This window comes from Drosophila hydei, unplaced genomic scaffold, assembly GCF_003285905.1.
Source record: "Drosophila hydei strain 15085-1641.00,03,60 unplaced genomic scaffold, DhydRS2 tig00008122-arrow-pilon, whole genome shotgun sequence".
NCBI lineage: Eukaryota > Metazoa > Arthropoda > Insecta > Diptera > Drosophilidae > Drosophila > Drosophila hydei.
Window position 1 is genome coordinate 6142503 of NW_022045833.1, and position 26878 is coordinate 6169380.

Consider the following 26878-nt stretch of genomic DNA (forward strand, 5'->3'; position numbering starts at 1 on the left):
TTATCGTAGTTATTTGTACTTTCATATTTCATTTGGCAGCGGGTGTAGTGACAAAATGATAAAAAAAAGCGCTGAAAATCAAAAGCAAAACATAAGAATGTTTCATGTGGAAAAAATAAATACAAAGTGTGCTTTTATTTGTTGTAAATAAAGTTATTTATCTTTTCGCTTCTAGTATTGTTTCTTTGTTTTTCTTTTATATAGTGTACAAAGTAGTGTGCAAAACAAAAATAGAGGATATATAAAAAATCAAAATTTTAATTTTAACGAATACACGATATATAAATGCTATACGCCTGCGCTACTGCTGCTACACAAATTATATACGAACTATGAAAAAGTATGATATCATTATAAAATCAATTTACTATAATATCATATATATATTTATGTGGTAGGTAAACTTAAGATTGAGGGTAAATATTTAATTTTGTTTCTTGAAATCTGCAGTGTGTGTGCTCCATCTTCCACTCAATCGTCTAGGCGGCGATGGCGTTTAACATTCGTATCCGACGAAATTCTTTACGATGGAAAAAATTAAATTTTTGCTTTTGCTGGAACATCATCTTATCATTCATCTTGCCCAGGACAGGTGTTTGTGTTCGACTACTGTTGTGCTTATCATTGTTGCTGTTGTTGTTGCTGCTGCTGTTATTGTTGTTGCTGTTGTTGGGTTGTGGCTGCTTCATCATAATTTTGTTGTTATTGATAGAAACCAGCTACTTCTTGGCCTTGGTAGCCTTCTCGGCGGCCTTGGTGACCTTGCCACCGGAAGCATCCTTGAAGTTGACAGCCTTGATGACACCGACAGCGACAGTCTGTCTCATGTCACGGACAGCGAAACGACCTAGAGGAGGGAACTCCTGGAAGGACTCAACGCACAGAGGCTTGGAGGGCACCAAGTTGACGATGGCAGCATCACCAGACTTGATGAACTTGGGGTTCTCCTCAGTGGTCTTGCCGGAACGACGATCGACCTTCTCCTTGATCTCAGCGAACTTGCAAGCAATGTGAGCGGTGTGGCAATCCAACACTGGTGTGTAACCGTTGGCAATCTGGCCAGGGTGGTTCAGCACGATGACCTGAGCGGTGAAATCGGCAGCACCCTTGGGGGGGTTGGCCTTGGAATCGCCGGCAACATAGCCACGACGCAGCTCCTTAACGGAGACGTTCTTAACGTTGAAACCAACGTTGTCACCGGGAACGGCCTCGGTGAGGGCTTCGTGGTGCATCTCCACGGACTTAACCTCAGTGGTGATGTTAGCTGGGGCAAAGACAACAAGGCAGCCAGGTTTCAGGACACCAGTCTCCACACGACCGACGGGTACTGTTCCGATACCGCCAATTTTGTAGACATCCTGCAGGGGAAGACGCAGGGGCTTCTCGGTTGGGCGGGAGGGGGGCAGGATAGCATCGAGGGCATCGATGAGGGTCTTGCCTTCAGCATTACCTTCCTTGCGCTCCACCTTCCATCCCTTGAACCAGTTCATGTTGGTCGATGGTTCCAACATATTGTCACCGTGCCATCCGGAAATGGGCACGAAGGCAACAGCCGCCGGGTTGTAGCCGATCTTCTTGATGTACGAAGACACTTCCTTCTTGATTTCCTCATAACGGGACTCGCTGTATGGTGGCTCAGATGAATCCATCTTGTTGACACCAACAATCAGTTGCTTGACTCCCAGAGTGAAAGCAAGCAGAGCATGCTCGCGAGTCTGACCGTTCTTGGAAATACCGGCCTCGAATTCACCAGTACCAGCAGCAACAATCAAGACAGCACAATCGGCCTGGGAGGTACCAGTGATCATGTTCTTGATGAAATCTCTGTGGCCGGGAGCATCAATGATGGTCACGTAGTACTTGGAAGTCTCGAACTTCCACAGAGCGATATCAATGGTGATACCACGCTCACGCTCAGCCTTCAATTTATCCAAAACCCATGCGTACTTGAACGAGCCCTTGCCCATCTCCTGAGCCTCCTTCTCGAACTTCTCAATGGTACGCTTGTCGATACCACCGCACTTGTAGATCAAGTGACCGGTGGTGGTGGACTTGCCGGAGTCGACGTGTCCAATCACGACAATGTTGATGTGAATCTTTTCCTTGCCCATCTTGGTTTATACGAGCTATTGGGTTCAATAGTGGGGTTCACAACGTGCAGTGGGTGTATATTTGTAAGTGTGTGTAAATGGGTTCCCACAGGTACAACCAGCAATTGGGGGGAAGAAATGGAAGGGTAAACAAAATTTGTTAGCAAAAAATAATTAACATGGGTCGTCACAAGTATTAGTAAATTGAGTACAAAAAAATTCTTATTCATTTTTGCCAACGCGGTCACAAATTCAACTTTGATTTTGTCAGCACAGTTCGACCTAACCTCAAAACGAAACGTGTTTGTGTTCGCATTTTCTATACCATTGGCTTCGGCGAGCACACATTGCTTTGAGGTTAGGTTTAGCCGCAGCCGCATGTCTCGGTGGTGGAAGTGTATGTGTGTAACAAAGGCACAAAACGAAACTGGCAATAAAAGGGAACGTGCAAAGAAAATATATCATTAAAATAATTCTAATTTGTAACTAGTATAGAACTCGATTTTTTCAGCTAATTGGTATTTATGCTATCTTCATTATTATTCAGTAGCAGAACTGGTATAGTACCATCATCATTTAAAAATCGAGATAAGTAAAACTTAATCAAATGAAATTCAATATGTATGTAAGCATATACAAACATAAGGTTTCAATACATATGTGCAAAGAAAATTCCAGCAAATTTAATCTATCCATGCGGTTGTGTGTGTGCGTGACGCTGTTGCCGGCCGCTTTAGTGGCGCAAGAGAGCAAGTGAGAAAGTAAAATAAAATGGCGACCGAGCAATGATTCGAACAAAAGCAGACGATCAGGCAGTGGTTGGCAGCACAATAGGGAACGATCGAAAAATGCATGTATTGCATACCGTCGCCAGCCATCTTGGACTAGAAGTTCACGCAAAGATAACAATTTTCCCATGTGTTTAAATCGTTGCAATCTACAATTTCGCAACATAGAATTAATTCAATTCGCATAAAATTGGTGTTGTGCCGGTGAGGGCAACGTTTGACTTTTTCATTGCTGCAAGCACTTTCTGATTAGTCAGTCACACCATTGCTTTGTGAGCCGCCATTTTGAAATTCTATGCGTTCATACGTATAGAGAAAGGCGGAAAATTTCGCGCATGCAAAAAACCACGTTTTGCTTGGTGATGAAATGCTTGCAACTTTTTGTGATTTGCAAATTGCAAATCCTTAGGCATGTCAAATGATAATTTTAAAACATGTTGCATTCATACAAGTTGATTTATGATCGCAGTGGCGAGTCAAGCCATTTACATGTGCCACGCACATGTGGGCGTGGCATCATAGGCACCAATTACACCATATTCCAAAATACAAAGTGACTCATATGAGCAACTAAATACTATAAACAATTTATAGTTATAGTGAAATTTTCATTGTAAGCTGTTTGCCACGTGTTTGCGTTCCAGTCATCGCCACCACCTTTCACTTTGCCTCGGCTTAGAGGTTAACTTTCAAGTGCCCACACACGCAGCCACATGTTGTCAAATATGCACATTTTTAAAGTCCAATCGCATATTTGTTTATAAATTTATTGTTAACTGCAATCAGCTGGTTCGTTGCACATATATTTTTAATTTAAACAGGTATGCACTCAAATTTCTTTTTCACTTGGCAACACAACTTACTCTCGAATAAATTGAATGAGAAATCACAAAGTCTATGCTAATCCGGCGACAGACTTGAACAAAGTGAACGAGAGTTCGGCGTAACAGGAAACTTGTAGCCTCGTTTCTGCAAGCGTGGCGTTACAGAGTCGCACCGCGAATATCGAATATCCATTGATTTGCTGGCGCTATTCTGTTAGTTAACAGAAACCAAGAATGTTAAATGTGGAGTAAATTATGTTAATCGGCCAATCACTCCCCCAACAGTGTTATAAAATGTCAATGACGTGGCTTAGACCGTCAAAACGTATCCAATTCTCGTAAAGCGTTTGACCGGTCTAGACGTAAAAATATCAGAGCAGCCGGTTGAGAATACAGTATTTGTTAAAATATATATTTAACCAATTTTTTTATTAAGTAACAAAGAACGAAATGTGGCGCTTACTAGGTGCTATTCTTGCGTGCAGTTTTATTGCAACTGTTGCTGGTGCCGAGCATGATGTGTTGGAGCTTGGTGATGACAATTTCGTCTCCACTTTGAAGCAGCATGAGACGACATTGGTTATGTTCTACGCACCCTGGTAAGTCGGGGCGGTGGGCGTGGCAGCATTCGTATTTGCAACGTCAATTGTAAATATTAAGTGAATTTTGCGACCATGATTAATCAAATTAAAAGTACACGTCAGCGATTGCCGTGTAAAAAGAAAGGGCACATACATATAGCAAGGGATTGACAAGTCAGCGTCGGCCATTTTAGCTTATGTACATACATATGTATGCGCAAATAGATGTTCTTTATACAAGTGTGTGTATGCGGGTTGATAAAGTAAGCTGTAAACTTGTCTAAGCTTATGCATGAACAAATAGATTTGTATGTATGTGTGAGTAGATTTTTGTTTGTTTGTGTAGACAAAGTATTAATTTAGTCGCGCAACTTGAAATGCCGGCCGGGACGCCTATGCTTGATTTCAAATGCCACATCTCGAACGAATTTACTTATCAGCTGCAGAATAGGCGCAGAACAAGCTATTTAATTGAGTCTTGCTTGAATGATAAGAGAGCATACATGAATTGTGTTCTGATAAGTGCTGAAATGAGTTTTATATTATACCCTGTTTGTTATGGGCGCTATTGGGTATTTTCGGTTTTATACTAAGTATGTACTTAATCAGCAATTTCTAGTAAATCGGTTGTCATATCTGTTTGCAAGATTATCAGGAAATAGTTCCCCTCATGTTTCTCTTAATGAAACTTGTTTTTTTCAATTAGTACATGTCTGCTTGCCAGGGTAGCTGAATTTCGGAACATAGAAGATAACATCTCATAGTTTCTTCTGGGCAAGTTGCTTTTAGATAACCCGAAACTACGATATTATTTCTTGGAATAAATGACGCGTATTTAACATTTCCTTCCCACTTATTTTAGGTGCGGCCACTGCAAACGCTTGAAGCCTGAATATGCCAAAGCAGCTGAGCTCATCAAGGATGACGATCCACCAATCAAATTGGCCAAGGTTAGCTGAATGAATATCCGAATAAAGCAATATCACTTCCATTTAATGGTTTTATCAAAAAGGTTGACTGCACAGAGGCCGGAAAGGAAATTTGTAGTAAATACTCAGTGAGCGGTTATCCAACGCTGAAGATTTTCCGCCAGGATGAAGTGTCGCAGGATTACAATGGACCACGCGAGGCTAATGGCATTGCTAAGTATATGCGTGCACAGGTGGGACCTGCATCTAAGCAGGTGCGCAGCGTCGAGGAACTAACCAAATTCCTGGATTCCAAGGATACAACCATCTTCGGTTACTTCAAAGACATTGACTCCAAATTGGCAAAGACTTTCTTGAAGTTTGCAGACAAGAATCGCGAGAAATATCGTTTTGGACACAGTGAGAACGAGGCAGTGCTAAAGCAGCAAGGCGAAACGTAAGTGGGGCAGGATTGAAACTGTAATCAAGACTCAAGATCAGGATCCATAAGATCCATTACTCATATACATATATTTCTTAAGCTTAATAAATAGTTTATAATTTCTTTTGTATAATGCAATTCTATTTCAATTGCAATTTGCTAGTCCAATATTTTAATCTATAAGTTAAAGTTTATAAATTTTGTTGAGACTGCTAGCTAATAGCCATTATTAATCATCTACCATTTGTTTTATCTTTCATATCTTCCATAGAGATAAGATTGTGCTAATACGCGCACCACACTTGACCAACAAATTCGAGTCGTCCACAATTAAGTTCGAGGGTAGCTCAGAGTCTGATTTGACTACCTTCGTCAAGGAGAATTTGTAAGTTAACCATAATTAAGTTGACATATTTTTACATTAACAAACGTTTCGCTTTTCCAGCCATGGTTTGGTCGGTCATCGTACACAGGATACCTCTCGCGATTTCCAGAATCCTTTGATCACTGCTTACTATGCCGTTGATTACCAAAAGAATCCGAAGGGTACGAACTACTGGCGTAATCGTGTTCTGAAGGTGGCTAAGGAGTTTGTTGGTCAGATTAACTTTGCTATCAGCTCGAAGGACGATTTCCAGCATGAATTAAATGAGTACGGCTATGATTTTGTTGGTGATAAGCCCGTCATTTTGGCACGCGATGCCAAGAATCTCAAATATGCCCTGAAGGATGAATTCTCTGTGGAAAATCTGCAAGATTTTGTTGAGAAGTTGCTGGCCAACGAACTAGAGCCCTATATCAAGAGTGAACCCGTGCCCGAGTCTAATGATACTCCTGTTAAGGTGGCAGTCGCTAAGAACTTTGATGAGGTGGTCATTAACAACGGCAAAGACACGCTGGTCGAGTTCTATGCGCCCTGGTGCGGACACTGCAAGAAACTTACGCCCATCTACGAGGAGCTGGCCGAGAAACTGCAAAACGAGGAAGTGGCCATTGTCAAAATGGATGCCACTGCCAACGATGTGCCGCCAGAGTTCAACGTGCGTGGCTTCCCCACACTCTTCTGGTTGCCCAAGGACTCGAAGAACAAGCCCGTTAGTTACAATGGAGGTCGCGAATTGGACGACTTCATCAAATATATTGCCAAGGAGGCGACCACAGAACTGAATAGCTTTGATCGCAGCGGCAAGCCCAAGAAGACCGAGCTGTAGAGACCTCTCTATATCTCTGCGTAAATCTAAATTAGCGTGTAACTAACTAGCATTTCCATATTTTTGTAAAATCGAATGCATTCTCAGCCAACCGCCAATCGCAAAAACAGCAACTGCAACAGCAACAAGTAAACAACGTGTATTAAATTATTTAATAGTGTGATTCTTCAAATTCAATTAATGCTGTCAATAAACGTAAAATCTACTTTCTTCATATAAAAAAAATATTATACACATTTATATATATATATTCATTGTTATATACTTAAATTTAAAATTAGTTGTCCATATATAGTACAGCATATATACAAATTGCAGAAGACTTATATTTGAAATCGTATCTCTGCATTCAAATGCTCCATACGCTCCTCCATCATCAAGCGAAACCAATCGGGTATAAACGAGTGCTCGGTACGCTCCTCTGCATATTTATAGCTAATACTTCCATTCTTAGCTTCGTATTCTAAGATATAAACTGTGCTAGCGCTGTCCACATGGGCCAAAAGCATTTGAATGCTGCCCAAAAGACGTCGTAGAAAATTTCCACATATGTTTGGCGACCAGTCATGCTCCTGTTATAAAGATATGTTTCATTTATTGAGAATGCTCTGTCTTTGAAGGAGTAAGTTGACTCACACACTCTCGCCACAGCTCACGCACCGTTGTGTGTTTAATCTTTTGCACATTGGCTTCCTTATCATGATAAGCTATATAAACTTTTTCAATGCCAACTAGAAAAGATTCAACCCACCATTTAAGCACCTCATTGCGATTGTGAGCCGACCATTCGGTGCGATTCATCGTATCTAAACGCAGTTTCAGATCCACAAAGGTTTTAGGCAAACCATAGCTGTAAGGAAAAAGTAGCTTTATAACTACAATACCAATAGATACAATATATTTACAACGTATTGGGAGTATGCTCCGCTAGAATGGGCGCATCGAAGAGCACCTGTAAGCCGCAAATTTCTATGCAGAAAACACAATAATATTGGCCGTCCAATTTGCTTTGCTGATAGCTATCTGAATACACGTTGGAATTAACTAAAGCTGGAGTTATTAAGTAATATCTAGGTAGTTACCTCCAGCTGTCAGGCAATGTTGTCTCAATGTTCTCATCCAATTGGCCATTAATAAGTCTTTAAAGTGCTTTTCATCGAATACCGATAAAGGTCGTTCAGCATTGTGCACAGGACATATGTATATCGTATTACGATATTTGCTTACTGCAAGAGTCCAGTTATTTTTGTACTCATACGGTGCGCACATGATTAACTGTAAAGCTTCTCGACTACAAACGATGTCCGCTTCCAATTGAAGAAATCCGTGAACGTTCCGTTTAATGAAGGAATCCCACGAGCAGCGTAGAAAGTAAAACAAATTATCCAAATACCTTGGCTTGGGTTTAGATTTCTTTGTATGCATATCTTCCACATTAGGGATTAAAGTAAATGGAAATTGGCTTAACGGCAGTTGATTTAGAAAACAAATTCGTGCTGGCGAATTCTCGAAATGGCCCTCGGCGGACAAACTGTATTCGCCCACATGAATTGGCTGTTTAACAGTGGGAAATGATTCTTTATCCTGGGGCGGACTCGCTCGCGCATTAATGTTTAAAATTTTATAATTTGAATACATATCAATAACTTTTGTAAACTTTACTAGGCTGAAAATTTTTTCGCTGGCTTATTTTGAATGATGCGCTAAAAACAGTTATATACAGCGCTCTGCTTCTATGCTCGCCATTCACCACGAAAATGTAAACAAACCGTTGCGCGTGCAAGTGATTTGTAGTATTTGGTATATCTGACCAATGCGGTCACACTTGAACCGGGCACCAACTGCATTGCACGTGTTTTAAAAATTCGCATTGTTCGTTTCGAATTGTTGCGCATAAAATTTAGTTTTAATGCAATCGAGTAGTAAAATATGGACATAAATATTAACAAGCTGCGACGCAGCGTTCAACAGCTGTTGCAGCTTATTGCGAAAGAACAGCAGGATGATGTGTTTGCATTGAATTTAAAGAAGTTCCTAAAGAAGAAGGTAAGCTAATTTTTACTTGATCAGAAAACATTCAAAACGTGTTTTTATTTTATGTTAAGCTGTATGCTGAACAGGATGTGGATCGATTGTTTAACAGTCTTAGCGAACAATTAACTTCGTCTGATTATACGCTACCTCTAGCTTTGAGCTTCGAAGAGCACCTGTTATTACTTTTGACCATGTCACTGCGTTCAAATCCGTCAGTTCAAACAGAGAAATATAGGTCGGAATGTATTGCTTTGGCTAAGTTATTGCAGCTATCAGTGGCTGCCAGGAGGTAAGGGACATAATCTATATTAATGCAATATATATAATAATACAAATATGTATTACAGATTTGCCAAAAGCTACTTTCGAAATCGGGCTGCACCATTCGAGGAGATACAGGTGCAGCTGCCTATCAAGAAATCTAAAAGAACGCATACAAATGGCACTATGGAACCGACAGACCGAACATCTGGTTTGGAGTTAATCAAATGTTGTTATCAGCTCCTAAAAAGCGATGTAGTCTACTACAGAGAGCTCTGGGATTGGTCGCAATTCCTTGCCCACTATACGAACAAACAAAAAGCATGTCCGCTAACACAGCTCTATATGAATCACATTCTGGCCTTGCTATCAGATATGACCAGTACGCAACTGCATGATCTTAACATACGTTCAGCAATACCTAATGCTGTGCAGATGTTATTTGAGCAGCAGCAACGGTTGCCTACACTTGTTAACTCCAACTCCAACTTACCCGATCTGCCAGAGCAAAAGATTAAGTTAAAACTAAATCAAGCCAATCAAAGTGTAATCGACATGGAAGGCGTGCTGCTGCCCATATTTAATGAGGATAATCAAAAGTTCTATGCTGAAACGGATGGCTGCTACGATCGCATTGTTAAAGTGGATTCAACGAGTGTAAATTTACGTAGCATTGCTCTAGGCGTAGCTGCTGCAAAACCCATTTGCCTCTCCGGTCCAGTTGGCTGTGGCAAAACCACATTAATTGAATACCTCGCACGGAAAACAGGGCGCATTTGTCCCAAACCCAAGGAACTGGAAGTCCGTGAACAAGCACAAGAGGAGGAACTACTGAAACCCAAAAAAAAACAAAAGACACCAAAGAGTGCCGCTGGAAAGAGAAAAGTAGAAGATGAAATTCCGCTAGAGAAGTTAATGGTGCTAGAGGATGGCGATGGATTGGCACAGCGAAATGGTTTCTTACGCATACAGCTTGGCGATCAGACGGATAGTAAAATGTTATTGGGTCAATATCGTTGTACAGATGTGCCTGGCGAATTTGTTTGGTTGCCTGGTGTATTGACACAGGTCGGAATTGAAAGAGATCAATATTTACTATATATATTAATTAATGTCAATTTTCAGGCTGTCATGCATGGCTATTGGCTGCTTTTAGAGGATTTAGATGCTGCTACACAGGATACTTATACGATATTAAGCAGTCTATTAGAGCGCAATTACTTGAGTGTACCTGGTTTTAGAGATTGTGTCAAGGTGGAGCCAGGCTTTCAACTGTTTGTAACAGTGCGGTAAGTGAAGCTAAACTTAAAATCATTAATGTATTTAACTTTTGCATTATATTTCCCAGAACCAATAAATCGTCCAATAATTCCAGTCAAAAATCCCTATACTCTCTACTAGAGAAATATCTATATACCATCAATATTTTACCACTTTCTCGCAACGAGCTATGCAAAGTTGTTAGCACTAACTATGCTAAATTGGCAACTGTTGCAAATCGCATTGTGGATGTCTTCTTGACCTTCTCCAGTGGAGATCACACTGTTGCTGATAATTTACGTCAACAGGAGAGCGGAGATAAGGCAGATACCACTGAAAAGTATGTAGCGCTACCTTTTGAACAAGTTGAACTGTCCAGCATGTCCAACTCAGGACGTTTGGTATCCACGCGGGATCTCGTCAAGCTGTGTCAACGTGCAAATGCTCAATTTTCGGTGACAAGCGCTGAATGCGCTTACTTTGTCTTCCAAAATGCAGTCGATGTCTTCTGCTCCTATCTGCCACAGAGCAAAGAGAAGACAGCTTTGATAACAAATATTGGCGCTAAGTTGGGCATCATTAGATCGAGATGTGAACATTTTGCTAATGAATATAAACCAGATGTGGAATTTGGAAAGCAAAGTTTTAAAATTGGACGCGCTTTATTGCCAACAATGACTATGGAAGAGGAGCTAAACGAAACACAAAATGGCACTAAAAGACAAAAGCTTACAATGCAAAGCAAAAAGACAATCTTGAAGCCGGCCGCAAAACGTGCTACTTTTTCTTTTACACGCCTGGCCAGCTGCATATTGGAGCGCATAGCAGTCTGTGTGAATCACTCAGAGCCCGTACTTCTGGTGGGCGAAACGGGTGTAGGCAAAACGTCCTCTGTGCAGTATCTAGCAGAGCGTACCGACCATAAGCTCGTGGCTATTAATATGAATAATCAATCTGATGTGTCGGATCTAGTGGGCGGCTTTAAACCCGTCGAGCTGAACTATGTGCTCGCCCCGTTGCGCTATGAGTTTGAGCATCTATTTGGAGAGACCTTCAATGTCGATAAGAATCAACAATTTATGCGCATCTTTGCCACACACTTTAATAATGGGCGTCACAGTGTGATTATACGGACAATGTTGAGTATCACGAATAGCATGTTTAGCAAACCGGAGCATAAGTCGAATCCTCTGCTGCCACGCTGGCAAACGTTGCATGAGAAGCTGCAGCGATTGCAAATGCAGCTGGACAAGAGCATAAATATATCGTTTGCCTTTATACCTGGCTCCTTGGTCAATAGCATCAGCAATGGTGATTGGGTGCTGCTGGATGAAATCAATTTGGCATCGGCGGAGACACTCGAATGCCTGTCTACCATCCTTGAGCCGGAAGGTTCGGTTGTGCTATTGGAACGTGGAGATTTTATGCCTGTGAAGCGGCATCCAGATTTTCGTATATTTGCCTGTATGAATCCCAATACGGATATTGGTAAAAAGGACTTGCCTGTGGGCATTCGCAATCGCTTCACAGAGTTCTTCGTCGATGAGCTGACCACAGATGCAGACTTGGGACTGCTCGTGGGTGATTATCTGGCCAATACTGGCATTCAGCGCAAATCGGTGCATAGCATTGTCCAGCTTTATAAATCCTTGCGACGCCTCTCCGAGCTGCAGCTCAATGATGGCCTTGGCAACCGCCCTGTCTACTCTCTGCGCACGCTCTGTCGTAGTTTGCGCATATGCGCACGGAATCTGTGTGGTTCTATTGAGCGTAATCTGTATGAGAGCTTCTGCTTAAGTTTCCTTACTCAACTGGATCCGGAGTCACATCAAATGGTCTTGCTGCTCATACGGAATGCATTGCTTCAGAACCCGAAAGCTGTGCTCAATCAATCCCTGCCCCAATTGGGCGAAAACTATCTACAATTTGAAGGTTATTGGATACAGCGTGGTAGCTTGGAGCTGCAATCTTGCGAGCATTATATATTGACATCTAGCGTCAAGAAGAATCTGCAGGATCTATCGCGTATTATCTCCATTGGCAAGCTGCCTATACTGCTGCAAGGACCCACCAGCGCTGGCAAGACTAGTCTTATAGACTTTGTTGCCCGGAAGAGTGGCAATCGCTGCCTGCGCATCAACAATCATGAGCATACGGACTTGCAGGAGTATATAGGCACCTATGCAGCGGACCTTAACGGCAAGCTGAGCTTCCGGGAAGGTGTGTTGGTTCAAGCAATGCGACATGGCTATTGGATTATCTTGGATGAGCTGAACTTGGCTTCGACGGACATTTTGGAAGCTTTGAATCGCGTGCTCGATGACAATCGTGAGCTGTACATTGCAGAGACACAAACGCTGGTCAAAGCGCATCCCAATTTTATGCTCTTCGCCACACAGAATCCACCTGGTCTATATGGTGGTCGTAAGACCTTATCACGTGCCTTCAAGAATCGTTTCATTGAACTGCACTTTGCGGACATACCACGATCGGAGCTGGAAATTATATTGGAGCAACGCTGCCTTATACCAGCTTCATACGCTCGAAAGATGGTCCAGTGCATGACACAGCTGCAGCAGCATCGGAAGAATACCTCCAAGCAGGTATTTACGTTGCGTGATCTCTTCCGCTGGGGAAATCGCTATACGCTAGCAGACAAGGCACTGCAGCTGGATACGAAATATGATTGGAATCAACATCTTATAGAGGAGGGTTATCTGGTCTTATCCGCCAAGGTACGCACTGGCGAGGAACTGCAGCTGATTGAGCAAACGCTGTATGGAAACTTTAAGAAACGCATCGACTTGGAACTGCTCTTCGATATAAATACACAGCGAGAAACTTCCCCGGTTAGTCGAAATATATTGGAAGCGATTAAGAGTTTTAAACAGCGAGGAGACATTGTCTGGACACGGAACATGACACGAATGGCAGTGCTTACGGCCAAGGCGCTACAGTTTGATGAGCCGGTGCTTTTGGTGGGTCCCACGGGCTGTGGCAAGACAACGGTCTGTCAACTGCTGGCGAGCATTGCTCAAGTGCGTCTGCGCATACTGAATTGTCATATGCACACGGAGGGTGCGGATTTTCTGGGTGGCTTACGTCCTTGTCGTGGTCAGGATAATAATACTCAAAAGCTATTCGAGTGGGCAGATGGACCGCTCATCTATGCCATGCAGGAGGGCTCCTATTTCATGGCAGATGAAATATCGCTGGCGGAAGATTCAGTCCTGGAGCGACTTAACTGCATATTGGAGCCGGAACGTAGCGTGTTGTTGGCTGAAAAAGGAGGTGTTGTAGAGGAGCAGCTGGTAACTCCCAATGATGATGGCGACTGCAAAACGAATGAAGACTTTGTTGTGCAGGCCAAAGCGGGCTTTCAGTTTCTGGCCACCATGAATCCAGGTGGAGATTTCGGCAAGAAAGAACTCTCACCTGCTTTGCGCAATCGTTTCACCGAAATCTGGTGTTTGCCCTCGGACAACAAAGAAGACCTCATAGAGATTGCCTACAATTGTATGCAGCGTGGCATGGCGGCCAATTCTCTGAAGGATACCCACAAAATGGCAGAATATCTAGTGGAAATTGTACTCTACATACGCGATTCCAATGAGAAATTCAAGTTCTCGGTGCGTGATATACTTGCCTGGGCCAACTATATGGTCAGCAATGCGCATTTGACATTCGCGGAGCAGGCCATCTTTGGACTGGAGACCATCTTTCTGGACGCTCTGGAAATGTTGCCACATGAGTCGCAGGCGCAAATTGAGGAGCTAAAATCGAGAATTATCGAATATGCTATACAACAAGCAGCTGTCATACTCTCAGAGAAATTTGAATTCGCACAGTTGGCTGAGAAACGTGGCCAGCAGGTGCAGCTGGATGAGCAACAATTTGGCATACGTCCCTTTTACATAGCTGTCAATCCGGAGCGTCTGATGTCCGCCGATTCCAATTTCCTATTCGATGCGCCTACAACCAAGCAAAATTTATTCAGATTACTGTCTGCTCTCTCGCTGCAAAAGCCTGTGCTACTGGAGGGTCCTCCTGGAGTTGGCAAAACTTCCATTGTGGAGAGCATAGCACATGCCATTGGCTATCAGATAGTGCGCATTAATCTGTGCGAGCACACAGATCTCGCAGATCTCTTTGGCACTGATCTGCCAGCTGAAGATAATTTGCTGGAGCGCGTTGAGGCCCAGAGTCAATTGGGCAGCTTTATATGGCGCGATGGTCCACTGCTGGCTGCGCTCAAAGCGCCCAATACATGGATATTGCTGGATGAGTTGAATTTGGCGCCACAATCTGTGCTGGAGGGTCTCAATGCAGTGCTGGATCATCGTGGCGAGGTCTATATACCGGAATTGAACAAGAGTTTCCATCTGACGAGCAGCACACGAATTTTTGCTTGTCAGAATCCGCTCAAGCAAGGCGGCGGTCGCAAAGGCTTGCCGCAATCGTTCCTCAATCGTTTCAACAAGGTTTATCTGAGAAAGTTAAGCACAGAGGATTTGCTGCATGTGGTTAATAAGAAGTATGCCACATACTTTGCACAGCTCAGAACATACTTTGAAGAACTAGTGCAGCAGGAACAGCTGCCCAAAGGAAATCTCTTTGAGCTTAACAAAGAACAGGAAGCTGCTGAAGTGGAGTTTGATTTGGCTGCGCGCTTGGTGCGCTTCTCTGAGCTGCTGGATCGCGGCGTTGCCTCCATGGAGTTTGGCTACAAGGGTGGTCCCTTTGAGTTTAATTTGCGCGATATATTGCGCTGGTGTGATCTGTTGCACAATCCAGAGACAGGCTATCTTATGCTGCCCGGAGCCAGCAGCTACCACGTTGCCTTTCAACAGTTTCTACTCACGCTCTATGAGCGCATGCAACTGGTTTATTATCAGCGCATGCGTTGCGATCAGGATAAGCTTTACATACGCAACGCCTTCGCCAGCGTCTTCAATTGCAATGCGGAACAGCTGAATGACATTGCTGAGGATGTTGCCATCTACTGGACAGCGGATAAAGTTTACCTCAATGATGTGGTGCTGCAGCGATCGCAGTTGCCTCTAGGTGCTGCCACTCAACGCCAGGAACAGGCTCCATTGTTGCTGGGATCACAGCGACAGCTGCTCAAGCAAATTGTCGAAACGGTGCATATGGAGAAGCCACTACTGCTCTGTGGTGCCACGGATAGTGGCAAGACGAAGCTAATCGATGCTCTGTGTGTGCTGTCCAACAGCGTTTGCAACTCGGATAACATTGATGATTCTGTGACGGGCAGTTTTCAACAGGTAAGACTTGCTGGTAACCTCAATTAAAGTAAAACTGGCTTAAATAAGTTTTCTTTCTCTCTTTAGATCGATTTAAATCGTCATTTGGAGGAAATATACAAGGCTGTGCAGGGTTTGGTGTTTGTTGCAGCTCAAACAGCTTTCATACAGCAAACGGAATATGCTTTTGTGCAACAGCTGTGGGCTGCTTGGAGCAAGTACAATCAGTTATTAAAACTGAGCGCTGGTGAGACACTAGCTCATCTCTTGTTCAAGTCAATTACTACAAGCAACTTCTTTCAGAAACCGCCCAACACACTGTTGCTGAGGAGCTGCAACTGTTCGAGCGTCGTTTGTCTGCTCTGGAGCAAATCATCTTAAAACTGTCACAAACTCCACGCAAATGTCGTGTTCCACTCTTCAATCAATTACCGCACTACAAATCGCAGCTGTCTCTACTGCAAGCCTACATCAAATCCGCAGATTCACTTAATACTGGCGGCTCCTTTGAGTGGGTGGATTCTCGCATTGTTACATCTTTAAAGTGTGGACAGTATATCTTGTTGGAGCATGTGAATTTGTGCTCCTCAGCTGTGCTGGACCGCCTAAATCCCGTCTTTGAGCCGAATGGAAGTCTCTTGATTGCGGAGAAGGGCATCAGTGCACAGACTAGCGCCGAGGTGGTTCGCAAAGCTCCAAATTTTCGCGCTTTTCTCACTGTGGATCCGAAGAACGGCGAGCTCTCACGTGCCATGCGCAACCGCTGCGTGGAGCTGTCTTTGAGCGTTTCAAAGGACGCCTATAGCATAGATGATATGCGTGCTATCGTCCATGGCCAAGGCGTGCAGCAGATAGCAGCTATTGACTGCATGCTCAGCATACATCGTGGCATAATTCAACTTACGGAATTTAATTCGTACACCATCTCACATCTGACTCAATTCGCTTTCCTGAGTGCTGCCTATAAAAGGATTGGATATGAACTGAAGAGAGCTATATATGTAGCTGCCATGGAGGTTTATGTGTACGCCGCCAGTATGGACTTAATGGGCTATGGTCTGTCCTACTACCAGAACAAGCTGCGTGAAGTGGTGCTCACTCATACAGAGAATTTCGAGGGGAATGAAGTACAGCAGTTGGATTATCTGAATGACGTTATATTACGTACAGATGAACTGAATGAATTGACGCTTATAAAACTACAAGCAGCTGTCTTAAAGGTACTGTTGCAGACTTCCAATGAGGATGAGGAGCTGCCCAAGCAGCAGCTTCTATCACTGTTTCAGCACATGGAAGCGCTGGATTTAAGTCAGCTGAATGTGCGGCAGTTCAGACGTTACTTTATTCACATGCTCTATGAAGTTTGCGCGTTTGATGAGCTAGAAATGCGGCATCTGTATCTGCAGCAATGCCTAGAGGAGGATACAGAATTGCAGCAGCTCTCGACTAGCCTATATGACTGCCTGTTGCTTCAGGGCAAACATTTCCGTAATAATCTAGTGGAATTGCCTTGGCATCGGAAACTCTTTCCACGTCTGCGTGACTATGCTACGCAGCTGGAGGCGAGTGATGCTAAGCCAGGTGCTGCCTTGGCACTCAGTGCAGCTCTGTTAGCCCAGCTACTGTTGGAAAAGATACCTAAGAAAGCCTTAGCTAAACTTCAACACTTGGATGCGCTGCAATATTCACAGGCCTTGAAGGAGAAGAAGATCACAGACAAGTATAGCAATGATTTTCTAAGTCAGCTCGCCGGATTTCTCTACAGTCTTCAGCTAGTGCTGCAGCAGCATTTGAGCTCTGCTCGCTTTGAGCTGCCCCAATATGCGCAGTTTTTGACTAAACTTAAGTGGTTTAATCGTTTGCTGAACACAGCTCAACAGAAACTGCTCCAAAATAATGAGCTGCATGCGCCGCTAATGCACAAACATGTGCTGCACTTCAAGTGGTTGCAGAAGCATCTCATAGCTGCGTTAGTAGAAGCCTGGCCTGAGCTGCTTGAGGTGCATGATGAGCTGCGTGAGAGTCTGCAACAGCTGAGCTCCTATGTGCAGCAGACCAAGCGGCCAATGAATGTGATATGCAAATTGTATGCCAAACAATTTACACAATTTCAGCCTTATTATCTTGAGCAACAGGTGAGTCTGTTAAGTAGCTTATGTAAATCTATATTTATATATATTCCTACTCTTTCAGATCACACTGCATGAACAATTAGCGCAGATGCAGCAGCTGTTGAATGTGGTGCCACAGTATGGCAACATGGATAGCAAATTGTGGGTGCACAAGTGGCTGGCTCTGCACTCAGATGAGGCACACAAATGGCGCACTTTTCTGCAAAGACACATGCCCAGCTGCCAGCTAAAGCAGTTCGAGCTGACAGGAAGCTGCAAAGGAAAGCTGCAGGAGGCACTGCTCAAACTGGAAATGCAGCTTAAAGAGCAACAGCAGCAAGCAGCCACGGAAGCTGAAGTGCAACTAGACATAGATCTAACACAAATTAAGCAGCTGCTCAAAGTTGGTCCGGAAGAGGCGAGCGATGAGCACATAGTTGACTTGAAAGCGGGCGAATTGAAGTCCTATCAACTACTGTTATCCGTCGTGAGGGATTTCTTTATGGAACGTGCTCTAAGCCGAACATTGCATTCAGATTCTGATGAGCAAGTGAATCAGCTCTACAGCGAGCAGCTGCTTACGCTGAATGGACAGTTATGGCAGTGTCTCAATACGCTGAGCAGTAAGACCCACGCCAATGTAATGCTCGCCTGGAAAGAGCTACAACTAGTGCTACAGGGGCAACAGAATGCTGAGGAGCTTACAGAGTTACTGCAGCAGCAATTGGCAGGCAGCAGTTGCTACAAGGCGCTGCGCAGCTATCAGCGGGAATATCGTCAATCACTGCAATGCTATCAGCTGGAGAATTTAGCCACGCGCTTCGATTGCGCCCAGTTGCCCAGCGACACGGAGCTGATGTGTCGCTATAGCTATCAAGGCGCGCCCTTGACGAATGCACTCTTAGCGCTGCTTTGTCAGTCCAATGGACAGATGCTGGCAGTGCCGCTCAGCGAGCTGCAGCCCTGGCGGCAAGCTCTGCAACAAACGCGACAGCTGCTCTGGCAGAATGGACAGCTGTTAGGACGCCGGCACTGTCCTGAGCAGAACAATCTAGAGCTGGTGGAAGAAAGTGGCAAACAGCTGCTCAAGGAATTGGAACATGTGCAGCAGCAACAGCAGCAGCAAATGGAGTCGGGCTTCGAAAGCTGCATACAGCAATTGCAGCAAGTGCTGCAGGAGCTGGAATCAAAGCAGTCGCAATCAAGTTTAGACAACTCCTTCAATGCTGCGCTAGGTAATGCGTTAATAGGCGCTCTGGAGTTGTGCGTGCTTACACATGCACCTCTTATCGATCCCGTGGAGAAGAATCGCTTGAAGAATCTGTATGTTGCCGAGGATATAGATTGTTTGCAGCATTTGAGCGCTAGCTATGATTTCATGAAGATCATCATGAAGTACAAGCACTTTGGGCAACAGATCTATGAGCAGCTGCAGCAGCGCCTGCAGCAACTTCTGCAGCAACAGCAACAGCTCAACCAAAAGTTAGCCCTGCGACCAGAGCAATGCCTGTACGCCAGCTTGGTGCAGGATTTAATGCACTTCTTGAAATCCAACTGCGATTGTCTTGCATTGCATAAATTAATTATTACAATCAAGGAGAATTGGTCGCACTTTGCGGGTCCACAGGCGGCTGGTGAGATGCAGATGCGTCGCGGCGCCGAGCTATTGAACAAACTGGATCTGTGGTTGGCTAATGCGCAGCGCTTTGTACATCACACGCTGCTGCGTTATGCTGCCTACTATCAGGACTTTGTGCAGCCTATCAAATGCGCCGTGAACCAGCTGCGTTTTGGACTGGAGCAGTTGAAGCAGCTGTTTACTCGAGTGCTGACGGCTGGAAGTGCTCCAGAGGCACTTAAACTGGAGCAGACAATCACACAGATGGTTGAGTTTCCTGCGCAGCGTCCGTTGGCAATTAGAAATAGCCATGTCTATGGGCTGCTGGCCAAGCTGCCACACAGCGAACACGAATATTTCCGCTTGCTCAAGGCCAAGCTTTGCGAGCTGCGCAACTTTATCTCCATCGCCTCGAGCATTGATGAAACGATTTTCACTGCTTACGATGATGCATTAAGCATTTGCAATCGCACCTGGCAGCAGGAGGAGCAGCGTCGAAAGGATCAACGCGCCGAGGAGGAGAGTCTATACAAAACTAAAACCTTAGGTGGCATAGAGGATGAGGAGCTTGTCGAGCTGCAAGAGATTGAGCAGAATTTCCCCACCAACCTAGACGAGGACTATGCCGACTTTGTGGATCAGCCTACGCTCGAGCAGGTGCTCAAGCTGGATAAAAAGGCGAGTACGAAGGCGAAGCTGGCGGAAATAGTCAACGAACAAGATTACGTCTTTCTCGCACGCAATTTCATCGAGGTAATGATCAGGCACACAACTGTTAGCTACCAGGAAAAGGAGCAGCAACAACAGGAGCAGAAGCACCTGCAACTTATACAGCCCTACCAGGCGCGTCTCCAAGTCTTTGCTCAGCTGCATGGACACTACAAGACTGCGCTGGGCGCCACACTCGATGGCAGCGTATACAATGCGCTGAGCTTTGCGCTGGCGCTGCAGCAGAGGCAGTTGAAAGACTTGGAGCTGGAGGAGCAACAGGCATCGCCTGCTGCCTATGACTACTACAAGGACTCCAATATAACAGAGGTGAATGGTTGCCTGAATGTGATGGAGCGCATAGAGCAGCGAGTGCTGGCGCAGCTGGAACTCTATCCGGAACATGCAGGCCTGGCGGACATTAAGCTGGTCATCTCACGCATACGGAAGCTGCCCGCCAATGCGTCTGTGGTGCGCTTCAATACAGGCTTCCAGCTGTTGCGTCAGAAGGTGGCTTTGTGGAACGAGGTGGCTCACAAGAATAACAATTTGGTCACAGAGGAGATTGAGGTAGCGGAGTTCGTGCAACGCTGGACAAAGCTCGAGCTGCAGCATTGGCGCAATTGCCTCAATCAAACGGGACAGCAAGTAGAGCTGCAAGGATATCGCTATTGGTTCTTCATCTACAATCTGCTGCAGACCGAAGTGGAGCTTCCAGAACTGATACGAACACTGCGACAGTTCGTCGAGGCCGCTTGCTATGGAGATTTCCACGTGCGACTGCAGCTGCTGCATGGCTTCGAGATGTATTTGCATAATCTGGAGCGTGTGGGCAAGCGCATGAAACTACAGCCGCTCATAGCTGCTCTGCACAATTTGCAGCTGTACTTTGAGCAGTTTAAACAGGAGGTCGCCGAGACGGTGAAAGCACGACGTGCTCCCATTGAAAAGAAGCTGAGAGAGTTTGTTAAGATACAGAGCTACAACAAGGATCTGAGCTACTTCAGCATGCGCAACAATGTGGCCAATGTGCATCGCAATCTGAACAAGTTCCTCAAGGAATACCGACTGCTGCTCGAGCAGAAGATCAGCGAGGTGTTCCAGCCCAAGGATGCCACTGTTAAGGATTACAGCATGGAGAACGGCAAACTAAAGAACAAGACAACGCCCTATTTGATGGATGCTCAGCACTTTGTAGCACCCGAACAGCTGCGCGAGAAGTATCAAGTGAAGGAGATGGCATCTGATGCTTTGCCTCTGCTTCAACAGCTTGGCAAACATTTTGGCACTGCGCGCAACATTGTCCGACAGACGCTCAATCAGGCTAGCTATGGCACGCTCCTAGAAGAGTTGGATGAAGTAGTGGCTGTGCAATTGGAACGTTGCGAGCATCTGCGCAATCTGAATGTGGATCGCAGCAAGGAGCGACCCCAGCAAAAGCTGCAGGCCAAACAAATACTGCAGCAGAAACGCAAAGCTTTGATAGATCTCTTCAAGCTGCTCGCCCGACTGGGCTTGAGCTATAGAAGTGGGCTGATGGAGCTCACGCTGCGTGGTGAGTTTGAGAACTTCCAACTGCCACCGTTCAGCATTAAGGCCATGTTGCCTCAGCTGCACGGAAGCTGGCGCCAGCTCAATCAGCATCTGGATTTGTATTACATGAAGAGCGTATTTAAGCTGAAGCTGCTGCAGAATATTATGTTGACGCCTCTTTCGGAGCTTGGCCCGCCCAACATTGAACGCATCAAGGGCTTTGCCGTGGATCTGTTTCTTCACGTGCAGCAGCAACGTGAGCAGCTGTCCAACTCCACCATTCAGCTGCACGAGCTGCGCAATGCATTGCAGCAGCTGCAGCAGGTAGCGCAGATTGTGCTGCCCGTGGAGGTGGACATTGAGCAGCTGAGCTTCGGCCCCAAGGCAGATGAGTGTGTGCAGCTGAAGCATAAACTATGTCAAATACAATATGTACTCCAGCAGTGGCAGCTGCTGCTGAACTGTGCGCCGCTGCAGCCCCTCAGTGAGCATAGCGTCCTGCTGCACAGCAAGCCACTGCATCAATCTGAACTATTGGAGCTGTGCGGCTTAGCTCTGCGTGGCAGTCAGGCGCTGCTGCGTGAGTTGGAGCATGCACACACCGAGTTTGTGGACGGCCAAAAACTACTTAACTATCAGCGCAACTATCAGAAGATTGTCGATTATATTAGACAGGCGCTGGAGCAGCTGGACGTGGGTCACGAGGAGCATTTGCCGCTGGCACAGCCGCTGCTGGCGCTCCTCCAGCAGCTAGAGAGCAGCTCGGGTGTCTGCGAAGCCAAAGCAGAGCCTGTCGATCTAAGCAACGTAGATACAGAGCTGGCTAACATTGCACATGGCGTTCTGCTGGCACTCCAGAAGATCTACAAAGAGCACGGCAAGAAACCAGGGCAGGAGGAAGCCGAACAGCAAGAAGCGCTGAAGGAACAGCATCTAAAGCAGCATTTGACAGGCCAACTGAATGCCAATTGGGAACTTTTAAGCCTGCCTCGCACTCTGTCGAAGCTATCCAATGTGCTGCTAGTGCTGAAACACGCCAATCCCAGCCAGGAGAAATTGGTTTGCTTGCGCCGAGCGGTGGGCTTGCTGCCCATACTTCAACAATATCAACTGCTGGCGGATTACATGCTGCTGCAGCAGCTTGGCACTCACAGAGTCTCCGCAAAGATGTTGTCCATTATGCTTACCGCATTTGTGGAAATCGGCAGCAAAGGTTTCTGTGTGCCGCCGGATCTTATGCAGGATGAGGAGGGTCAATCCAAGCAGGACTCAAAGAATGGCGAGGGCTTTGGTCTGGAGGATGGCACCGGCGAGAATGATGCATCGGATAAAATCGAGTCTGAGGATCAGCTAGATGATGCCAAGCGGCCAGAGGATCGCAAGGATGAGGGCGACAAAGAGGAGCCCGACAATAAGGAGGAGAAGGGCATCGAGATGAGCGATGATTTCGATGCGAAAATGCAGGACGTGGAGAAGCCAGAGAACGAAGAAGACGACAGTGGCGAATCCGAGAATGAAGAGGAGTTGAACAAAGAAATGGGCGAAACGGAAGAGGGCGCCGAAAAGCTGGACGATCAGATCTGGGGCGATGATGAGGAAAAGCAACCCGAGGAAGAGGAACCTGATTTGAATGAAGAGGATCAAGGCAAAGGCAGCAAAGATGAGAAGGATGAGCACAATGATCTGGACGCTAAGAACGATGCTGCCAAAGAGGATGGTAAGGATGAGCACGAAAAAGAGGGCCTGGATGCTACAAACGAGCCTAGTGGCGAGGACAAACGCAAGGAGCAGGCCAAGGATATTGAAGATATGAAGGAGCCAGAGGTCGATGAAGAGCAAACCAATGCCATGCACAATGAACTGGAAGAGCCACCAGAGCCAGAGGACATGGATTTGGGTGATATGAACAATGTGGACGAAGGGCATGACAACGAAGCCGATGAGCCAAACGACGAGAATCCCTTTGATATAGACGCCATGAAGGAAAACATGCAGCCAGCTGATGAAGAAGAGAATGAAGCCGAAGAGGAGAAGAAAGAGGAACAGCCCATGTCGGATGACAGCGATTCAGATGCAGAGGAGGATGGCACGGAGAAAGAGCAAACACAAAAGGGCAAAGATGAAGCAGAAGAAGATGACAATGCTGAAGAAGAACAAGAAAACACAGAACCAGAGACACAAACACGTGGTGAATTGGATAAAGAAGAGGAGCAGCCAGAGGAGACGCCCGCAGAGCCGGAGGCTCGCGAAGAGAAACCAGAACAGCACTCGCAATCCAAGGATAAATCAAGCAAGGAAGACAATGTGCAATCTGTTCCAGATACGGAGCAGAATAGCTCAGCCGATCAGGTGCAACAGCAGCAGCAAGAAGAAGATATTAAGCAGGATCAGAAAATGGACGAGCAGGAGACGGGCGAAGAGAAGGATGGCGTGGGTCAGGCTGAAAATGATGTAAGCTATAAAACACTTCGAATATTTTACAATATCTAACCCTTTTTCCTTACAGACAAATGATGGTGGTCATCAGGGCGTAGCCGAGACCAAGGAAACTGTCTCTCAGGAAGAGCGCAAAAATGAAAAGCAAACACAGGAGAAACGCAAGCAAGGACGTACAAATGAGGAACGATCCTTAGGTAAGCTTATCATTAATTGCGCTCCCAGTCTAAAATGCAGTAAACTTACATTTTCCTTACTTCACCTAGGTGAAGCTGAGCAAAACAAATTAAAGCAGCTGAAAACAATTGATCAAATGAAAGAATCCAAGCAAAAGGAAAGCGAGCAGCAGGATCAAATGGATGAAAACGTCGAAGCGGAGGAGTATCAGCATGTCAAGGAGCCAAAGAACAGCGATAAAACTACCTTGGATAATGCCACAGAGGAACAATCCAAGCAAATCAAACACCTAGAAGATGAAGAGCCTAAAGACGAAGCAGAGGGCGAAAATGCAGATGAGCTAATGGCAGATGAGGATGTGCCAGCAGCGCAAGAACAGGATGATACACAACTGGAGCAACTGAGCTCCGAAAGAACCGATCAGAAATCTGATAAACCCTCCAAAACGGAGCAAGCTAAGGAACGTGTGGAAGAGCCGCAGCAAATGGAAATCGAGGGCGAAGTGGTGGCCACAATGACTGTGCCTCGCAGCGCTGAAACCACAGCGCACAGCAAGTAATGCCATAAGGAAAACCTCTATTTTAATTTATATACTAATTGTAATTTATTTGCAGCACGGAGCTACTGCTCGAGAAGAGCCTGCAGGCCCAGGAGCTAAGCACAGCTGAGCAAATTGAGCTGAGACAAATGTATCAGCAACAGTTGACCAGCGCGAATCCCGTAAGTAATATATTTGTTCACTATTGGTCAATTGCCGAACCCCTTTTCTTTTGTCCCACAGATTCTGCCACAGCATGAGGATTATGAGAGCTGGTCGAGTATCTCCAATCGCATGACGCAAAATGCTCGCGAACTATGCGAGCAGTTGCGTCTCATTTTGGAACCGACGAAGTGCACCCGCCTCAAGGGCGACTATCGCACGGGACGACGCATTAACATGAAGAAGATTATTCCATACATAGCCTCACAATTCCGAAAGGATAAAATCTGGTTACGACGCACAAAACCCGCTCAGCGCGATTATAAGATAACCATAGCCATTGACGATTCCAAGTCGATGCACCATAACAATTCCAAAACATTGACCTTGGAAGCTATCTCGTTGGTGTCACAGGCTTTGACACTGCTCGAAAGCGGTCGCCTGAGCATTGTGTCGTTTGGCGAGGCGCCGAAAATTATCCTAAATCATACGGAGCAGTTCGATGGACCGCGTTTGGTAAGCGCTCTCAATTTCGATCAGGATAAAACGAAAATTGCGGGTCTGCTCGATTTTATACGCACCGTTAATATCGAAGAGAGTGGCTTGGGTGGTGATAACGGCCTCTTTGAGAATCTGTTGCTTGTATTGAGCGATGGACGAAATATATTCAGTGAGGGCAATCAGAAAGTAAAGAATGCCATTAAACTAGCTCGGCTGCAGCGCATATTCCTTGTATATATTATCATCGATAACCCTGACAATAAGGTGAGCTGTTTACTCATTAGATATGGAAATGAATGTATAACTAACTCTTTACTTTTACAGAATTCAATACTGGACATACAACACGTCGAGGTCAATGCGGATGGCTCGGTGAAAATCAATTCATATTTGGATAGCTTTCCATTTCCATATTATGTTATTGTCCGAGACCTTAATCAATTGCCTCTAGTGCTCAGCGAAGCTATGAGACAGTGGTTTGAATTAGTCAATAGCGAATAGCGTAGCTTATTATTTTGTACATAGTAAGTAGGTAACAACACGTACTAAAACTTATTTTTTTTTATAAACTTTTGAAAAATTTGATTCTTTATAATGTTATGCTTAAGCTAAATAAATCATATATTAACATTTATTGTTTTCCGAGCTTAAATCAGCCGGCAGAGTATCATCTTCAAGAAATAGTTCAAACTAGGCAGTGGTGCGCTACCAAGCCTTGTGATAAAAGATTAATTTATGGTATACTTTACTTATTTGTATAGCATAATAAAGCGAATTAAATTCACAATTCAAAAATATTGTATTTTATTCGTTGGCAAATAAAATTCGCTCTGTTCTCATGTTCGACCTTGTAATAATTCAGCAAAGAAATATGCAGGGAAAAAAGTATTATTCTGTTCGTTTCTGTTCGCCTGGTATTTTGGTCGAGTTTCATCGCAAATTTGCGGCTCGCTTACCTGTTGCTAGCTAATAAATGTCCAGCCCCAAAAGTATGCAATTCAAATTTGGAGTCCTAATTTGTGTGCCACAAGAAAAAGTATGCAATTGTTTTATTATGCACAGCCTGAAAATATACTATGAAATTATATGATATATTTTGCAGAAAATAAAGCATTGTTCTGGTTGTTTCTGCTCGCCTGGTATTTTGGTCGAGTTTCATCGCATATTTGCGGCTCGCTCGCCTTTTGCTAATTAATGTCCAGCCCCAAAAGTATGCAATCAAAATTTGGAATGCCGCAAGAAAAAGTATGCAATTGTTCTATTCGATCAAGTTTGTGTGCGGCTTTATGTACATCCTGAAAGTATACAATGAATTTTTTTTATTATTATTTTTTTTTTATATATATAAAGGTGTAGAACCTGTACAATCAAATTTAGTACCTTAACAACACATGTATATATATGGAATTAGAGCCAAACCAGTCACCATAT

At 44.9% G+C, this 26878-nt stretch overlaps 4 protein-coding genes and 1 non-coding gene across 5 annotated transcripts; 2 read left to right on the forward strand and 3 right to left on the reverse strand.

The window, feature by feature from the left end:
* Positions 1 to 438: 438 nt before the first annotated feature.
* On the reverse strand, positions 439 to 3837 carry LOC111603285 (elongation factor 1-alpha 1). The gene is made up of 2 exons (XM_023320803.2): positions 3742 to 3837; positions 439 to 2126 (listed from the first exon to the last, which is right to left on the reverse strand). Exon 2 carries the CDS (start codon positions 2109 to 2111, stop codon positions 720 to 722), a length of 1392 nt encoding a protein of 463 aa, XP_023176571.1. The 5' UTR covers positions 2112 to 2126; positions 3742 to 3837; the 3' UTR covers positions 439 to 719.
* On the reverse strand, positions 2595 to 2671 carry LOC111603568. Its single transcript, XR_002751694.1, has one exon. It is a non-coding gene; the product is annotated as a small nucleolar RNA snR61/Z1/Z11 (small nucleolar RNA).
* A 196-nt stretch (positions 3838 to 4033) lies between the features above and the next one.
* LOC111603275 (protein disulfide-isomerase A3) lies at positions 4034 to 7069 on the forward strand. The gene is made up of 5 exons (XM_023320791.2): positions 4034 to 4301; positions 5146 to 5233; positions 5296 to 5648; positions 5905 to 6018; positions 6079 to 7069. Exons 1-5 carry the CDS (start codon positions 4153 to 4155, stop codon positions 6842 to 6844), a joined length of 1470 nt encoding a protein of 489 aa, XP_023176559.1. The 5' UTR covers positions 4034 to 4152; the 3' UTR covers positions 6845 to 7069.
* A 61-nt stretch (positions 7070 to 7130) lies between these two features.
* Positions 7131 to 8609, reverse strand: LOC111603497 (protein cutoff). The gene is made up of 4 exons (XM_023321107.2): positions 7927 to 8609; positions 7750 to 7867; positions 7481 to 7694; positions 7131 to 7416 (listed from the first exon to the last, which is right to left on the reverse strand). Exons 1-4 carry the CDS (start codon positions 8480 to 8482, stop codon positions 7168 to 7170), a joined length of 1137 nt encoding a protein of 378 aa, XP_023176875.2. The 5' UTR covers positions 8483 to 8609; the 3' UTR covers positions 7131 to 7167.
* Positions 8610 to 8707: 98 nt separating this feature from the next.
* Positions 8708 to 26110, forward strand: LOC111603554 (midasin). Its single transcript, XM_023321191.2, has 13 exons — positions 8708 to 8890; positions 8950 to 9167; positions 9226 to 10207; positions 10265 to 10428; positions 10488 to 15684; positions 15751 to 15910; positions 15967 to 17798; positions 17857 to 24084; positions 24140 to 24266; positions 24336 to 24801; positions 24861 to 24966; positions 25028 to 25711; positions 25772 to 26110. Exons 1-13 carry the CDS (start codon positions 8774 to 8776, stop codon positions 25946 to 25948), a joined length of 16458 nt encoding a protein of 5485 aa, XP_023176959.2. The 5' UTR covers positions 8708 to 8773; the 3' UTR covers positions 25949 to 26110.
* The last annotated feature ends 768 nt before the right edge of the window (positions 26111 to 26878 follow it).